Genomic DNA, 16,428 nt, shown 5'->3' with positions numbered 1-16,428 from the left:
GAGAGTTCCAAGGCAAATAGCAACACTTTTGACAAAGGAGAACACAAAGACTCATCTCACATTTTTCAAATCACATCTCCCATAAAAATAACAAATAATTTGATCTTTGCAAAGTGTTTAGAAATTAACACATCGTGCAAACATGGTAGTGACAGCTTGGTGGTCTGGGGTTGCTTTATTACTTCAGGGTTTGGATGACTTGCTATGATAAATGTAGCAACGAATCATGCTGCTTACCAGAAAATCCTGGAGCTAAAAGAACTGCACACCATTTGGTGCATGCCCTCAAGCTCAAGCAAAGGGTATGGATTTGCTGAGTCACAGTCGTGACTTAAATCCAACTGAAACGCTGTAGTATGACCTTAAACAGAGTTCAATCTCAAAAATCCGGGCGTGGCTGAGGAGGTAGAGCGGGTTTGTCAGTAACTGAAGTAACTGAAGGCTCGGCTGTTCGAATCCCGCTCTGTCTGAGTCGTGTCGTTGGGCAAGACACGTCACCCACCTTGCCTCCAGTGCCACTCACACTGGTGTATGGCTGTGTGTGAGTGTTTGGTGGTGGTCGGAGGAGCCGTAGGCGCACACTGGCAGCCACGCTTCCATCAGCCTGCTCCAGGGCAGCTGTGACTACATACGTAGTTTACTGCCACCAGTGCGTGAATGTGTGAGCGTATGAATAATGTATCCAGTGTAAAGCGTCTCTAAGTGCCCAGAAAATCTGATGCATTATAATTATTATTATTATTATGAAAGTGTATGATGTTTGTGCTTGTATTTGTATCGCAGTTATACGTTAAGTACTAACAGTTGCTTGTTGCTAAGTTGATGCTTAGCGTTTGTTGCAGGTAATTGGAAAAACAGGTCACTCACTTTAGATGTGAAACTTTTATCATCTCAATGGGTGGCTCATCATTTCCTCGCTCACCTCTGAATGCAAAACATCGTCCTGGAAAATAAAAACACAGGCAAGAAAACAGTAGATAAAGTGCGAGCGTTAGCTCATCAAAGACTGATTCTTTCCATCTCCCTTTAATGCCAGTTCCTCAGGGTATCAACCCACTTTTTGGAGAGTTCGAGGAGGAAACAACTGACAACTTCCTCTTACCTGTGCTGTAATCTACACTTTTATCAGAATTGCACCCACTGAATGAGAAGTCATGCAGCTCGCAAAGCTGAAGTACCAACAAAGATTGCCCTTCAGGTGTACTGTATTACACACGCTAAAAGAGGTGCTGATCTGATTTGGTGAAAGTCATTTCTTAAAGTCGTTTATAACAAAAAAGTTACAGTACAGAGAGCAGTTCGGCTTGAGGCTTTCTTGGGGGAGTATGACTCACAATAGCTATGTGAAGACTGCATTCAAAGTACTTTATACCTAAAAGGAATAAACCAATATAGTGTAGCTCTAAGAACACTTTTGAAACCTGGGGATGCTAAACCAGCAATGGCAAAATAATGAAAGACCTTTTTTTCCTCGTTGCATGCCATTCATGCTTATTATGTCATGGATCGTGTTTACAAACATAATAGAGAAGATTAGAATCCCCAGAAATGAGATTAGATATAATAAAGTAACTATTTCCTTTTTCTTTCTTTTGTTTCTGTGCAGGTGCAAGACTCAGTGCGCCTGTTTGGAAATTTGGTTCATTGTGCTGTGCCATGCTGAGCGTACCAAGGGTGCATCCTTTGACATGCGACTGTCCCATCTTATAATTTGGTAGCAGAAAGTACTCTAAACTATACGCCTGCTGGAGCCACATCTAGGTTTTGGTGGTAGTCTAATGTGATTTTGGTGAATTTGATCGAACACAGGCAGACTGATTCTGAGCTCCGTGGACATGTGCGGTGGATGTCATCGCATGTCATTCATAAATATGACAACAGTGTGCATCGAACCCTCTGAATCGTTGCAGAAACCAATTATCATTATGCAGTGGGGGCAGGGGGGTGTTCGCACACGAACACGAATGATTGGGGAGAGGCGATCTCCAAGCGCCAATTTCAAAGTGCAGTTCTGTGATCTCCCTGGCCAACTTTATATCATCCGCCTGCTTGCAGTTCCTTAAAGAGGATGTCAAAACAAACACTTTTTTCAAGAATATGTTCTATGCAGGCTTACTAGTTGAAACAAGACATTCTGATTAATATAGTAATGTTGGAATATGAGGTAAGCAGCAAAATCCACGTTTTCAGCCATCTCAGCGGGCGGCCATTTTGTCACTTCTGCTGGCTGGTAAATAACATCACTGTTGCTCAGGACTATTCTTGGAAAAAAATGTTTGGGTTGACTTCTCCTTTAAGCCCGTATCTCACTGAACAGCGAAGGTTTACAAGTGTGTGTGCACCGAGTGAATGTTGTTGTTTTTTTTGTCAGGGTTCATTCAATGTTGTTCACAGACATTCCCAAGCAATTTCAATACAAAGTAGTTGCAAACAGTTTTTCTTGTCAACATCCAATTTTCGGTTCAAAGGTTCTCTGCGACAAGGAAAACTGTTTGAGACCATTAAAATTGTTGGCGAACGTCTTTGTTACTGTTTGCAACCCTAAACGAACGCTGACGGAAAAAAACAAAAACATTTGTCCTCAAATGCTTCATATAAAGTCAATGAAACTGTACTTTAATTACAAACCTTTTTAAAACTACTTATTAGGGACTGATTTACTACAATCCTTAACAGTGGGCCCTAAATTGCGTGTTAAATCTAACACATTTCATGCACTGTTGGCAAAAGGTGCAAAAGTGGTGGAAACTGCCATATTTAAAAGAGTGTTTTGCGCATCATGTAACTCTGATGGTTTTGATCATGAACATTTTAGGAAAGCACCACAAGCGCAAAATGAAGTTGGAAGTAATGGAATTGAAAGTGGATGTGGATCACTCACGGTTTACACCATGAGAAATTTGTAGGTGGCAGTGGTAAACCAGTACTTACTGCACTCAAAATGTTACATCATTATGTAATATCAGCACAGACATTTAAATGACATAAAAAAATCTATGGAAGTCTACACATATTTTTTTGTTCTTTATTGTTAAATATTGTTGTAGAATATCATTATGTTTTGCAGAAGCTGTATTTGGCAATTTAAAAGAGATGTTCACAAACACTGTCTATCCACAATTGGTCTGTGAAGCAAGTGTAGATTTAAAATATTTTTTGTAGAACATCGTCAAATTATCGTTATAGAGTTTTAAAAAAATATCTAGATATTTTTTTGCCCATATCGCCCACCCCTAGTGTCTGGCATTCCAAAAAAATATTTACGTGGACAGAAAAGTTCTCCCCGCCACTCGTTTTCTCTGAGCTACACTAGCATAACACGATGCATGCTAGTTTGCACCTGCCTGTTAGACATGGCAGTGAAAGATGCAAAATCGGGCAGCAAAATTTGTCTAATATTGTAAAAATCGCACCACGTGGGCTAAATTCATATACATACATATACTCAAGCCATAGACCGTAACATGATATGTGTGGCAACATATCCTGTTTGCCAGATGCAATCCTGGTTGCGCCCCATTAGTAGATCAGATTCCACATCTGTTAGTTTGTGCCCGTTTTTGCAGACGCAACCCTTTAGGAAATCATTACCTTTATATTGTTTGTGTGTTTCTCACCAGTAGGCATATCGACGTGCTGCAGCTCATTCCGAACCAGGCCCATATTGTTAGGAGAGGAAGTGGCAAAAGAGAGAAAACTGGTGAGACTCACCCACTCAATACCCCTGTGGAATGAACATATAAGCAGTGTCAAAATTGCACACTAAATCAAATCAGCCAAGTGTGCAAAATGAGTATTTTTTAGAACTGCAAGAGCAGAAACTGCGCCATAATGAGATGGTAAGGACCAACATGATTAATTAGTCAATTTTCCCTGTAAATGTAAATTGGATGCTAAATAGTTTGGCCTCCTTGGCTGTGTTGGGGCATTGGCTGCTCGGCTCATCTGCATAAAGGACTCTTGTTACCACCAATACCGAACTGCCGCAAGTTATATAGCACTAGAACCAACAGCAATACTGTACACCACAAAAATATCCTATGTGGGAGAAACTTTGATGTCATATGCAATACTTTATGGAACATTAAACTGCTAAGATGACAGTTACATGCATTTATGTGTTGGCGTACATCTGTCTAGCTAGTACTAAAATACCTTGACTTTCCATCCATCCATTGTATATACTATTTGTCCTCAGTGTTGCTGGAGCTGATCCCAACTGATTTTGTGGAACAGGCCGGGTACACCCTGGGCTGGTCGCCAACCAATCGCGAGGCAGATAAACAACCAACCTTTCCCACTCAGTATTGAGACCTAGACTACACTGGTCATCAATTAACCTACCATTCTGGTTTTTGGAATGTGGCAGGTAGCCAGAGGACTTGGAAAAAACCCATGCAATCACAGGGAGAACATGCAAACTCTAACTGAGCCAAGATTCAAACCCAGGACCTCGTGACTGTGAGGTAGACGTGTTAACTACCACAGGCCGGTGTGGCAACCTTGAGTTTTCATATCGGAAAACAACATTTAGCATCAGAAGCATCAGTCTGCTTGGATGGACGATCTATGATTGCAATCAGGCCAAGATAGAGTGAATTCATTACTGAATAGAACCATCCAATATTGTTTAAATAATTACTTATTACTATCATTTATAATTAATTTGTTCCTAATTGCTCTAAAACGTGTGGGTGGTTTTATCCTTGGTTGCTACACCCACGTCTTCTCGTTCTTATACTTTGTTATCAGATAGAATTTGAAGAGAGCTTTTGCCCAAGAGAGGCATTTTTTCACTGCTGACAGGTTCTACTCTGCTGCTTCCCTGCCTTCTGTCTATCCACAAGTCCAATTAAGTTCACCAATGACAGTGCTCAATTTCAAGTGTAAAAATTCCCAGGGCCAACTTTTCCCTTTGAGGCACTGTCACCACTCAAAGTTAGTTCAAACTTTTATATCTGCAATAGCCTATTGTGACCAACCAATCAAAAGCAGAGTGGCAACTAGGGCTGTTCGCTTTTGCCCAACAAGAAAATCCCGATTATTTTCTCTCAAACACGATTTTACGATTACGATTATGATTTCTTTGTAAAATAAAAAATTAATGAAGAATGAATTATTTTGAATGTCTTTTATTTAAACTTAATTTTTCTTTCTTTGAATTCAAAATGCCAGTCAATTTAACTTAATACACACAGAGCAATCCATTGGTATTAACAGCATTTTACTTTACTGCACAATAGATTTAAGATCTGTTCTTAATTAAACCAATAATGAAAGAAGAAAGTGCATATACCATCTGAAACGAAATCAACATGAGAGAAGGTAGACAGTCAATTCTGTAAACCAAACAGTCTGTCAGCAAGTCATTTTGCCAACCAGCTAGTGACTAGCCTTTCACCTTTCTCCCTGGTCTTACTTAAACATAAATCAATGATTAGTGCAAAACTGTCACTCAATAATACACTGCACAGTCAAGTTTAAGTACGCGAGCACCGGCTAGCCAGAGGTCCGTTGTAGAGGAGAAAAAAAGGGACGCCTTTCAGACGTTAAGTTACTTGCTCGCGGGTTGCATTGTACATGCGAGGCACACACTACACTACAGATCTATATTTGCCCGATTTATTAACTAAACGCTCACTTGCCTGAGAAAATAGTAGAATCGCCGGTAGCCATGGATAGTGTTGTAGTTTTTCCAGTATGCGCGCTCGTGGGAGGAAGCGGAAATGCAGAGGAAACTACGGTGGCTTAGATACACCAAAAATTTAAAAAAAATCGAATGTGCTTCATCTAGAAAATTCGGTTTCGGTTCAAAATCTCTTAATCGAGCAGCCCTAGTGGCAACCATAACATACCAGTGTTAAAAAACATGTCTGTTTTAAAGGGGAAGTCAACACCAACATTTTCTTTTCAAGAATATGTTCTATGCAAGCCCATTAGTTGAAACAGGGCATTCTGATAAATATTGCGTTTGTGGAATAAGTGTTAATCCACTCGTTTTTTTAGCCATCTTTGGGGGCGGCCATTTTGTCTTCTGTCGACTGAAAATGACATCACAAATGCTCACAACGACCAATTACAGCTCAGATTCAGAAAACAGGTCAACTGGGGTTGGTCGTTGTGAGCAGTTGTGATGTAATTTTCAGTCGACAGAAGACAAAATGGTCGCCCCCAGAGATGGCTAAAAACGAGTGCATTTTGCTGCTTAACTTATATTCCACAAACGCAAAATTAATCAGAATGCCGTGTTTCAACTAGTGGGCCTGCTGGGAACATATTCTTGAAAAAAAAAATGTTTGGGTTGACTTCTACTTTAAGGTTTATGCTGGGCCGTGCACTGTATACCACAGGTATAACAAAAGCTTGACTATTAACAAAACATGCCAAAAAGTAGGAGAAATCCATTACATTGGACATAAAGAGAAGATGGGAGAGGACATTTTTTAATATAATGATAAGATAACAGTGGACTGGGCCATTAGGTATCAGAATATGGGATGCTACACTTCATCCATGATGGATGATTTGTGAGCCCATGTCTTTGCTCAGTTGTCTAGTAGGAACAGGAAATTGCTGAAGGTGACTCAGGACCATTGCAAGAGATGCCTATTTGCCTGAGGGATTCACATGAATTACTTAGAACCTAGAGGATTTTAAGCGGCCCAGTCACAGACAGGGATGCAATTACACTTCCTCTCCTTCCTACAGTAAACGCCTATTTCATGCCATGATGCTGCTTCTGGTAATTGTCATCTGTTGTCCAACTCTGAATGCTCTCATCTGCCATGTCTGGATAATGCCAGAGATGGAGCGTAACTCTTTCAAAAACCCACAGTGGTAGTTGATGAATAGAAACCCCAAACGGGATGAAAGATGAATTAACAATGTTCTGCCAGCAGTGAGTAATTTTCAGACTCAAAGAATGATACTTTCAGTTTTTGCTGCTTGTCTTCCAAAGTCCGAAATGACCAGTCAATCATACAGGGTCCCCTTAATGTCAATGTGCACAGCGACTCCACATCTTACCTTACTTCACAAGAATGGACACTGAGCTCCTTGTGGAGAAGACCACTGGTAAGGTTGTAGACCAGTACAGACCCATTACTGGTGCCTGAGGATAGACGAAAAGCAGAGAAGCAAGATAAATACAAAGGATGCACCGAAATGATAATCCTTCATCGAAAAACAAAAATAAAGAAACTGAGGAAGCCAAGGCCAAAAAAACGAAAGGAATTATAATACCTTAAAAAACAAGTTTGTCCAAGTGTAGTGTGTAAAATGTCCAAGACTGAATACATAAAAGCAGCATTATCGGACAGATCTTTTAAAGAGATTTTTAATTCCAGTTAGACCGTGAAACAACTGGCACATCTCGGGATAGCAAAAATCAGCATTAACTGAAAACTACAATGAACATCAAACAACATTTTCAAAAGAAAATAATTGGAAGGCATCATTTTAGTAAAGTAATAACGGGCAAATGCAAAATAATACAAATACAATAAAATACAGCACATTAGGCTATATCACGATGACTGTACATCATTTCGATAATAATTGCTGTGCATAGAAAAAAAAAAATTAGTCGAGAATAAATAAACACTCCATAAGTTGTTAAAGTGCATAGTACGGAACAAATCTTTCACAGTTAGAAGGTACCTGCAGTTGATAAAATGTATCAAATTAGCATCGGAGCGAGAGAAAATACGAGCCACGGTGGTTTCAAAATGGCTCAGCATTAGTCCAGACCTGAATGCAGTCCAACATCTGTAAGGTTTTCGAAAGAGTGCTCTGACAGATTTGGAACATTTTTACAATGGGTGGGTAAATATTGCCACATCAAGATGTGCCACACTGATGGACTCCATCCCACAGGGTTCGTACACTTTTTTAGCAATAGTTGTCCATGACTTCTTCACCGCGGTTTTTGCAGGTTCATGAAAAGAGAAAAAAAAAGGGGCCTGCCTTTTAGGAAATATTGACTGGTAAATGATTAACTAACAATCTGGTCGACATAAAGTTCTTCATTTGAAGCACATTTCCGCAATACAGGTTAACTTACGCTAAGGTGTTCGTGCTTGAAAGTGCACGTCAGAGTGTTGATTATGACTTTCAGACAAATCAGGCCCTAACATGAAAGAAGTTGTCAATGGTTCTTTTCACTTTTCACTCTAAATCCAACAGCAAACATTTATTCTACCTATTATAATGGCTCAATGGGAAATTCAATTTACACTCTGCTGTATATTTTGTGTTACACACACCACAGAGAGGGCCTGTAACACCTAACTTCCCTCACGGGATACATAACGTATATCTCTGTGTATATACTTTGGGTAGTCACAAATTAAAGTCTTATGAATAAGGGGATGGAGTTTATAATTGTTATGAAATGAACTCCCACGCTTCTCCACGGCTAGGACTTTTCCCTAGTGTAAACGCAATGAATAATGTTCAAATTTCTTGCTTGATGAAAACTACTCCCTCACTCATCACGGTACAGAAGTCAGTCAGGCTTTTTCTTGGTGTACCATGCATGTTTACAAAACTTCAAAGTTTGATGTCATTAAAAGCCTTTCCACCCCTCCAATATTCTCTTATATTTCTTTTTTACCCATAGTGATGGCTCCATTTTTAAATGTAGTGAAAAAGGTAAAACCCAAATCTGAAGCCAAGGGTAGACGTTTAGTGTTTTTTTTGTCTTTTCGAAAAATTATTGTAAGTCAGCACAGGTAGGCAAAATAAAACACATCTGTCACTCACATGTTCCAATACTTTTGCCCACACGTAAGATGGGTAGTTTGAAACAAAAAGATGCTATTTTAAGTTGTCTACCAGATCCAGAAGTAATTTACCTGGAAACGAGAGCCCAACTGTTGAGATCTTGTCTCATATTAATCTTTTGAGGCCAAATCTAAATGTTTTCAATCTAACATGAAAATAATGGAACAGGGTTCGACACTAGTCATGGCCACTAAGCATTTGTGTTGGGCTAATACCCACCTTCAGATAATGGCCCAGCCGGGGCAGTCCAGATTTTTAAGTCACGGCTGCAGGAAAGCCCAAACGTGCATTTTTTTGTTTCAGATCGAAATACTTTTACCAGAGAAACAACCCAGCAGAAAAAGGATGTGGTGATGGCACAAGAAAAAAAAAAGGACCGCACACAGTTTACTGGATGAAGGGGCATGAATCCGGATAGCTTCATGTCACCAGCTTCAGCCAGCCTGTGTGCTAACGAGAACTTCATTCATCAGTGAGGTTTTAGGACATCACACTATCCCTGCCCTTTATAGGAAAACAGGATTAATTTCTAAAATTACAAAAAGAAAAACAAGTTACCAAGTTCCTTGGTCATATAGAAACAAAAATGTGAAGCCAATGATAGAGTACATTGGTAACATAAAGCTTGTCTGCGATCAAGGTGTTTCAGGCAGTCAAAAAGTAGTGAATTAAAGAGACTAACTCCCACGTGTGATGAGTTCTGGCCTTTGCAATGCAACAGAAATGTCATAGGCATCATACCAACATAAGAGAAGAAGTGTAAAAACAATCTACCATTAGCACAGAATGGCCTCTTTCCCGGACATTCTGTAGCATTTGTGATTTTGATGCCCTCATATCAAGTGACAACTTGTAATGTTGAATCTTAGGACAATTGCGCAAATGCAATATAACAATCAGCATTCAATAAAGCAATAACACCTGCAATCAATATGCAGCCCACTGTCAATTCTCCTCAAGTTACAGAAAAGGTTGCATATAGATGAGAACCAAGTTTTGTTTTTCATATTTATTTTATATAATTTACCTTAACTCCAGCATCTTCTGCACACTGTTGACATTTTATAATGAATGTAAAGTTATGCCCAAAAAATGTATGTAAATACAAACTCATTCCCCAAAAAGTGCACATTCCATCCAGATCTCAACACACAAAAAATATCCCATAGGTGAGGACACATAGTATTACTGGTCTAATTCAAAGTGGATCCTTCCTGACTCATCTAGTTTAACCTTGTTTTTTTTCTATTGTGCTCTGACATCAGTTTTCAAGCAGGTAGTGTTCATTACAACAAAACCAGAGGCTAAAGCAATGGCATCATTTTCATTAGGCATATTCGTAGTGCTCTGGGAGGTTTATTTATCATTGCTTTCTCTTTCAAAAGCACTGATGCAACCCGTTTGTGAAACAAGCAATAGCGATGAAACAACAAAACCAACTGAGGGTACACAAATCTCTGATTAGGTTTTGAGCTCTTCTCAAATCCATGAATCTACCCTCAACTGCAGCATTGCTAAAATCATAATTTTTAGGTAAGGGTGCTTTCCATCCTTCATTATTGAACTCTTCTTCTAGTTACTTGGTGTGGTTCATGGTCAGTAATCAAACTTACACTTGGAAATGAACAAAATCATAATCTAAGTGGTTTCGATACGGGTCAAATAAAACTGTGGCAGTTTTGGTAAGACTGTTTTCTGACATCGATCCAATACAACGAGCAAATTACTGAATCAGATAACACATCCAGTTTAGTAAACTTATTATCCATATATCCATTTTCTCTACAACTTGAAAGCTTTTTGAATATGTTTACTCAGTAGTCTTATACACCAAAATTTCTTCCTACTTACAATCTCGTGTGGTTTGTTATGATGCAATTTGATTTTCAAATGTTTTTTTTTTTTTTTTTACTGCGTGATAAGAAATTAAACCAAGGCCGTAAAAGAACAAGTTTACAAACCCATCAACTGGTACGGAGCAGAGGGAGCAAAAAATCACTGTGAAAATACACATTTTTGTATTAGTAGGTGAGTATGTGTTTGCAACATAACCTACCAACAGCCAGCATCGGTTGATAGTGGTTGATGTTTTTGGTTGTAAGAGGTGGACACATGCGGATAGCAAAGGGTGGCAGTGGCAAACCAGAGAGGAGGCCAGTCAACAAGAATTTCAGCTGGACTTCATGCTGGTTGGAGGATGGAAGAGGGGCCTCGCCAGCTATCAAAGTTTGACCTAAAGATAAAAACAATACACCATAAATGTTGAATTGAAATATTGTGACCTTGGTTTTGTTTCATTGTTATGTTGCAGTCTTATGCTATAATCATTCAAGTGTTTGGCACAAAACGACAAAGCAAAAAATATCAGAATTGAGTGAATTCAGTCATGACATCATTAAACTCTGGCTGAATCAGTTAAGCTGGTCGGATGTAAAAGTTTGCGTGGTTTACACAGGGGCATCGTTATTAATTATTAATCGTCCATAAAATCGACTAATTTCATTGATTAAATGCTTAATCATAGTACTATAATCATAAAATGTAGCACAAATTATTTTATTTTTTTACATCCTGCCTACTGAAACACACCTAGGAGAGTATATATTAAATGGTTGATATTTTTTTTCTTGTCTGCAGAGAAATTCTTCTTCACTCGAAATGATCAGAAAAATACTCGCTTCAAATAATGCTTGTAAATGCAATTCATTCCAACACCAAGTGATCAATGGACAATTAATGTGAATATGATTTGTAGGAGTTTTTTATACCAGGCATAGGTTTGGGCTTTCTTCCACACACATTGAATAACTCAAAGAAGAATGTGTACTTTGTTGACACATTTTGGTGCAGATAATGGCGTGCAGTCGTACCTATCATGGTGTTGAGAGAGAGATTTTGAATATGTTTCTGGGTTGGAGCCAGCGGAGCGCCACAAAAGGACACCGGGGAGAAGAGTGGGGACAAACCTGAACTGCAACACAAGGGGCGAGATCAAATATTAATCCAATCCATCATGAAAGTATGGCATGCATTAACTTCTCAAACCAAGATAATGGGAAGTGATAATTCAATTGTGAGGATGATGGATGATTTCCTTTATTTAATTGACACAGTCATTATTTTGTACTGATTTGGCAGTGCTCCCTAAACAAAAATAATTGATGATGATCTGATCTAGTCGAATATCAACAGGCTTTAACCTGTGAAGTATATGGTAAAGTGAATGCTCTTAAATTAACCTAAGCAACACACCAGTAATCCCTTTATCATAGTATGACAATGGCAAAAACTAATTTTAATTATCATCAAGTTCAGGCTAACAAAGCCATACAAAATATGGTATGATTGTCACGTGTACACAGATCACCAGAATGTTCAGAGATGCACGTAAAAATACAGCATTTCGTTTCACATGAATTGCTTCTGTCTTCAGTGAGCTAAAACCAAGAGAATTTTAAGCAGATTTATTGAAACTAAGCAGTGCTATCATAAAGTGAAGCTCTGAGACAAACCTGACATGCATTTTTAGTTAATGCTGCTGGGACCTATATGACTATATTAGCTTGATAGTAGGGCACCCAGGAAACAAACTAAAATATGAGAAATACAGTCATGATTCCTCAAGAAGCTTGGCAATCTCCTATAAAAGCAAAGTGAGACAGATTAAGTCCTTGCATGGCCTACCTGTGACAGTCACTAAGAAACCCAAATTCAGGTCAGAGGATTATGCAGTTTTTAGGGAAGTTTATTTAAGGCGACGAAAAAGTAGTGTGACTCTTACTGTTACCTCCCTCTACGTTTCAAGCCTGTGTCTGCAAATGAGTGTGACTGCGGAACTATAGAGCAGTGTGTGTGTGCTTGTGTACCTTGGATTGGCAGTAGCTCTGCCTGTGAAGGCTTTAAGCTCCCATAGCATGACTCTACCATCGCTGACCATGAGAGCAGCATTGTTTTCGTTGACGGGGCAGATAACCATGCGATATGGCCGGACAGTCTTGGTGACACGGATAGCATCGCACTGAGAGCGCAGGTCATACACGAGCTCCTGAGCACTCTGTTCTGGGTCTGAGAAAAAGAAATGATATAAGTGTGACTGGAAAGAAGACAAGAGAATGGGGAGCATGATGACAGCTGTTGGGCATGTGAAGTAAGGCAGACAAATGTGGGATTAAGCATTGATTAGTGGTTAACAAACAAATAAATAAATAAATAAAAGATTGGAGTACGGTAGATAGTAAAAAAGGTAAGCGTGACGGGGAATGAGACCAGGACAATAAAGCGAGAGGATTTTAGGAGATAAGTACCAGGAACAGATATATGCGTTTAAATGAGGGTGTGAGAGACTCATAAAAGAAAATGTCGGAGAAACAAGAAAAGAAGCTGGAGAGATCAGCAAGGAAGAAATAAGCGAGGAAGAGAGAAACATTTGCTGAGACAATAGACTCCCATTGGCCTGTAACATTAAGCCAAAGATAAATGAGATAGTCTGAATGCCCACTGGAGCATAGAGAAAAGGGCTTCAGGCTCTGACTGCACTGTACGACCGCCTGAATAGATGAAGAGGGGAAGACAGCGTTGCCATGAGTTAAGGTTGTCAGTGAGCATAGTACAAATGACGCCCACTGCATGTACGAGGAAAAGGCATACCTGTTGCTGCTGATCCTTCTTCAAGAGCTGCAGTGGAACGGCACACGCGAAGGGTGATGCATCCGTTCTCATGGAGGCAGTACAGAGCATCCCTCTGGGCACACGGGATCACCTGAGACACACAGTTGAGGCAAAGACGGATAAAGTGATGATATGCCATTCTGCCACAGAGTTACTGTCACAGCTAAATGTGTTCATGTTCACAGTTCACGCGGTGCGGTGAGCAGTATTGTGTGTTGGGTTTTTTAAATCGACACATGAATGCAGTCTCATTAGCTTGTAAGTGTAGATAGCAGAGTTAGGGAAAACAAGTTACAGTACAATGTAACACAGGGGGGGATTAAAGCGTGACTAATCTTCAACATTAGGTCAAATCTAACATTGCATATGTAAATGATAAATGGAAAGAAGTGAAGCATGGTGTGCAAATGTCTTGTTCTAGTGTCTCTTTGAATTACAGTGCGTGTTCCCTCTACATTAACACATGCTGAAGCTTTACTATTAGTCATGTAAATTAGGGCTGTGGCAAGCACTGGAAAACACTTTGAAAAAGGGAGTACTTGACTATGTAAAGCATCTCATCACACTCTAGAACAGATCTGGCTCAATGACAACATCAGGGGTCATCAACATGGTGCGTGTAGGTGGCCTCAAGGACCTCATGAGCTGCACGCCGGCAGTTTCTAAAAACTGCTCGCTCACCAGTGATGAGATATTGTGATTTCCTAGACAGGTTGCACAAGTGATCATTTGAAAATGTAAAGACTTGCAGGCATTTATAGAAATAAAGTATTGTGTATTGACATTTTTTTTGGTTTCGTACCTTTTTAAATCATTGTGTAGGGGTATTGTGAGAAATCATTAACAGTGTTTTAACATAGATTCATATAATGAATTATTAAAAAATAACATACTGTATAATTAAAGGCAATTTAAGCAAAAAAATATTTCAGAAGTGTGTATTAAACTGGTAGCTCTTCGCAATAATCAGTGCCCAACAAGTAGCTCTTTGTTCCAAAAGTGTTGGTGACCCCCTGCTTTAAATTGATCAAAAAATTGTTAACAAACAAACCAAAAAAACCAAAGAAACAAACCAACGAAAGTTCAAATGCAACGTTCACACCTAACATGAAATACTGCATCACCGCGTGTCTCGCATGCGCTTCTTCGAGCGGGAACTACAGTATATGGGAGCTTCGATAGGAGAGGAGGGACTCCACCTACTACACTGACAGAAAAGAAAATGTTGGAACATCTCAAGTGAATTTGGCAGCCGGTCGTTAAGTTATTTTGGCTGCTAAATGCTATGTTGGTTTACAGCAGGTATGTAACGATATCCAAACACCACGATACGATGTTAGAACGATATAAATCTCACGATACGATAATTTTTCAACATCTGTGCCGCCCCGCCCAACCGTCATCCATTGTTTTCTCCAATCAATCGCAGGACACATACAAACAAACATAGATCAATAACCATTCACACTCACATTCACACCTGAGGACAACTTAAAGTCTTCACCTCAGTCACTTTGGAATGTGGGAGGATAACAGGGCACCCAGTGAGGATATACACAAGGAGCACATGCAAACACCACAGGAAGGGCGGACCCCAGAAACAAACCCACACCTTCTGAACTATGAGGCCAACGTGCTAACCAATTTGGCCACCATGCCACCCCAGTAGAAATGTCACTAAACTATGGAATGAACACGGTAGACAAAAAACACAGAAACACATACATTTCAATGAATGAACTACAGTACACTGTCCATTCCTTCCCTGAAACTGGTTCGGTCGGACTGTTTCTACTCCATTATGGACAAATTAAACCCCACCCCCCAAAAAATCTATTTCCAATTAGAAATCCGTTCTCCAGTTGAAAGAATATTGCCATCCAAAGGTCACTGGTGCTAATGAATCAAACTATTAGGATGAACAAGACATCAGATACCAAGTACAATGTTGTGAATGTTTTGCTGTGAACTGTGTAGCCATGCTCTGCTGACTTCTCACCGCACTGTGATGAGGCTAAGAGAGAGAAAGAAAAGAAACATTTGTGCTGAGGGAGGGGTTGTCCTCTTGGAAGATTCCTCTACATGAGAGATTTCCGTAAAGTTTGGTGATAAATGGAATGCTTTGAGGGGAGGGAAAGATGGTGATGTACAAAGTATGAAGCACATAAGAGCTCAACACCACAGGCACACACTCACCTTCGCAAACTGAACCATCAGGGAAATGAAAACGGGTTCCGCAACTTTCAAATTCATGCTAGAGGTGTTTTAATATCAGTGTGTTGTTAATTAAAAAAAGAGAATTTAGACCTTGAACAAGCAAAGTAATTGGCAATTTAAATATATTGCCTTTACAATTAAGTTAGCCTGATTTACAGTATATGGGAGGTTAAATGCCAAAACTTCACTGATACAACCTTTAGAGCTGTTTACGTTTGAAGAGCCTCACCTGAATGAAGGGAACTCCAGAACGTTCAATGGCTACAACTCCCACAGTCTGGCTGAGCTCCAAGTCCAGGATGAGGATCTCTCTGGGATAAAGCAGCAACATGTGGTTCCTTTTGGAAGGCAGATAAGACAGCTGCAGGCAGTCGTTCAACGTCACTGCCTCTGCGCTACGGACCAACGAAAAATGGCAATGTAAGAAACAAGAGAAACATAGCTTGTGAAAGGATCATTGTTTCACATTCTATACCTGTATTATATTGAGATTCTATATCGCTATTCTATATGCTGTTCTGGGGCACATAGGACTGGAGCCTATCCAAGTTGACTTCAGGGTGAAAGGCAGAAAACAACTTGAACTGGTGTAAAGTGATCCCACGCCAGCTACACAAAAGTCAGCTACAGTATGTGAACCACTACACTACCAATGATACGCAGATGTGAAAACTGGCAATGATATGGACTACATCATCAGTCAACACAAACATTTTTTTTCAGGATTATGTTCTATGCAGTCGCACTAGTTGAAAAAAG

At 39.7% G+C, this 16,428-nt stretch overlaps 1 protein-coding gene across 1 annotated transcript in view; it reads right to left on the bottom strand.

Moving 5' to 3' along the window:
- Positions 1–16,428, bottom strand: part of wdr11 (WD repeat domain 11) — a 53,979-nt gene that overhangs the window by 25,001 nt on the left and 12,550 nt on the right. Inside the window, exons 6-13 of the mRNA XM_086045438.1 lie at positions 15,899–16,064; positions 13,432–13,543; positions 12,651–12,849; positions 11,655–11,755; positions 10,841–11,017; positions 7,027–7,111; positions 3,618–3,724; positions 868–943 (exon numbers count right to left, since the gene is read on the bottom strand). Coding sequence (XP_085901564.1) covers positions 868–943; positions 3,618–3,724; positions 7,027–7,111; positions 10,841–11,017; positions 11,655–11,755; positions 12,651–12,849; positions 13,432–13,543; positions 15,899–16,064 — 1,023 coding nt within the window. The remainder of the gene's footprint in view (positions 1–867; positions 944–3,617; positions 3,725–7,026; positions 7,112–10,840; positions 11,018–11,654; positions 11,756–12,650; positions 12,850–13,431; positions 13,544–15,898; positions 16,065–16,428) is intronic.

Source organism: Filicampus tigris, chromosome 11 (assembly GCF_054856515.1).
Source record: "Filicampus tigris isolate MCC_2025a chromosome 11, RoL_Ftig_1.0, whole genome shotgun sequence".
Lineage (NCBI taxonomy): Eukaryota > Metazoa > Chordata > Actinopteri > Syngnathiformes > Syngnathidae > Filicampus > Filicampus tigris.
This window is presented reverse-complemented; position numbering and strand designations above follow the sequence as displayed.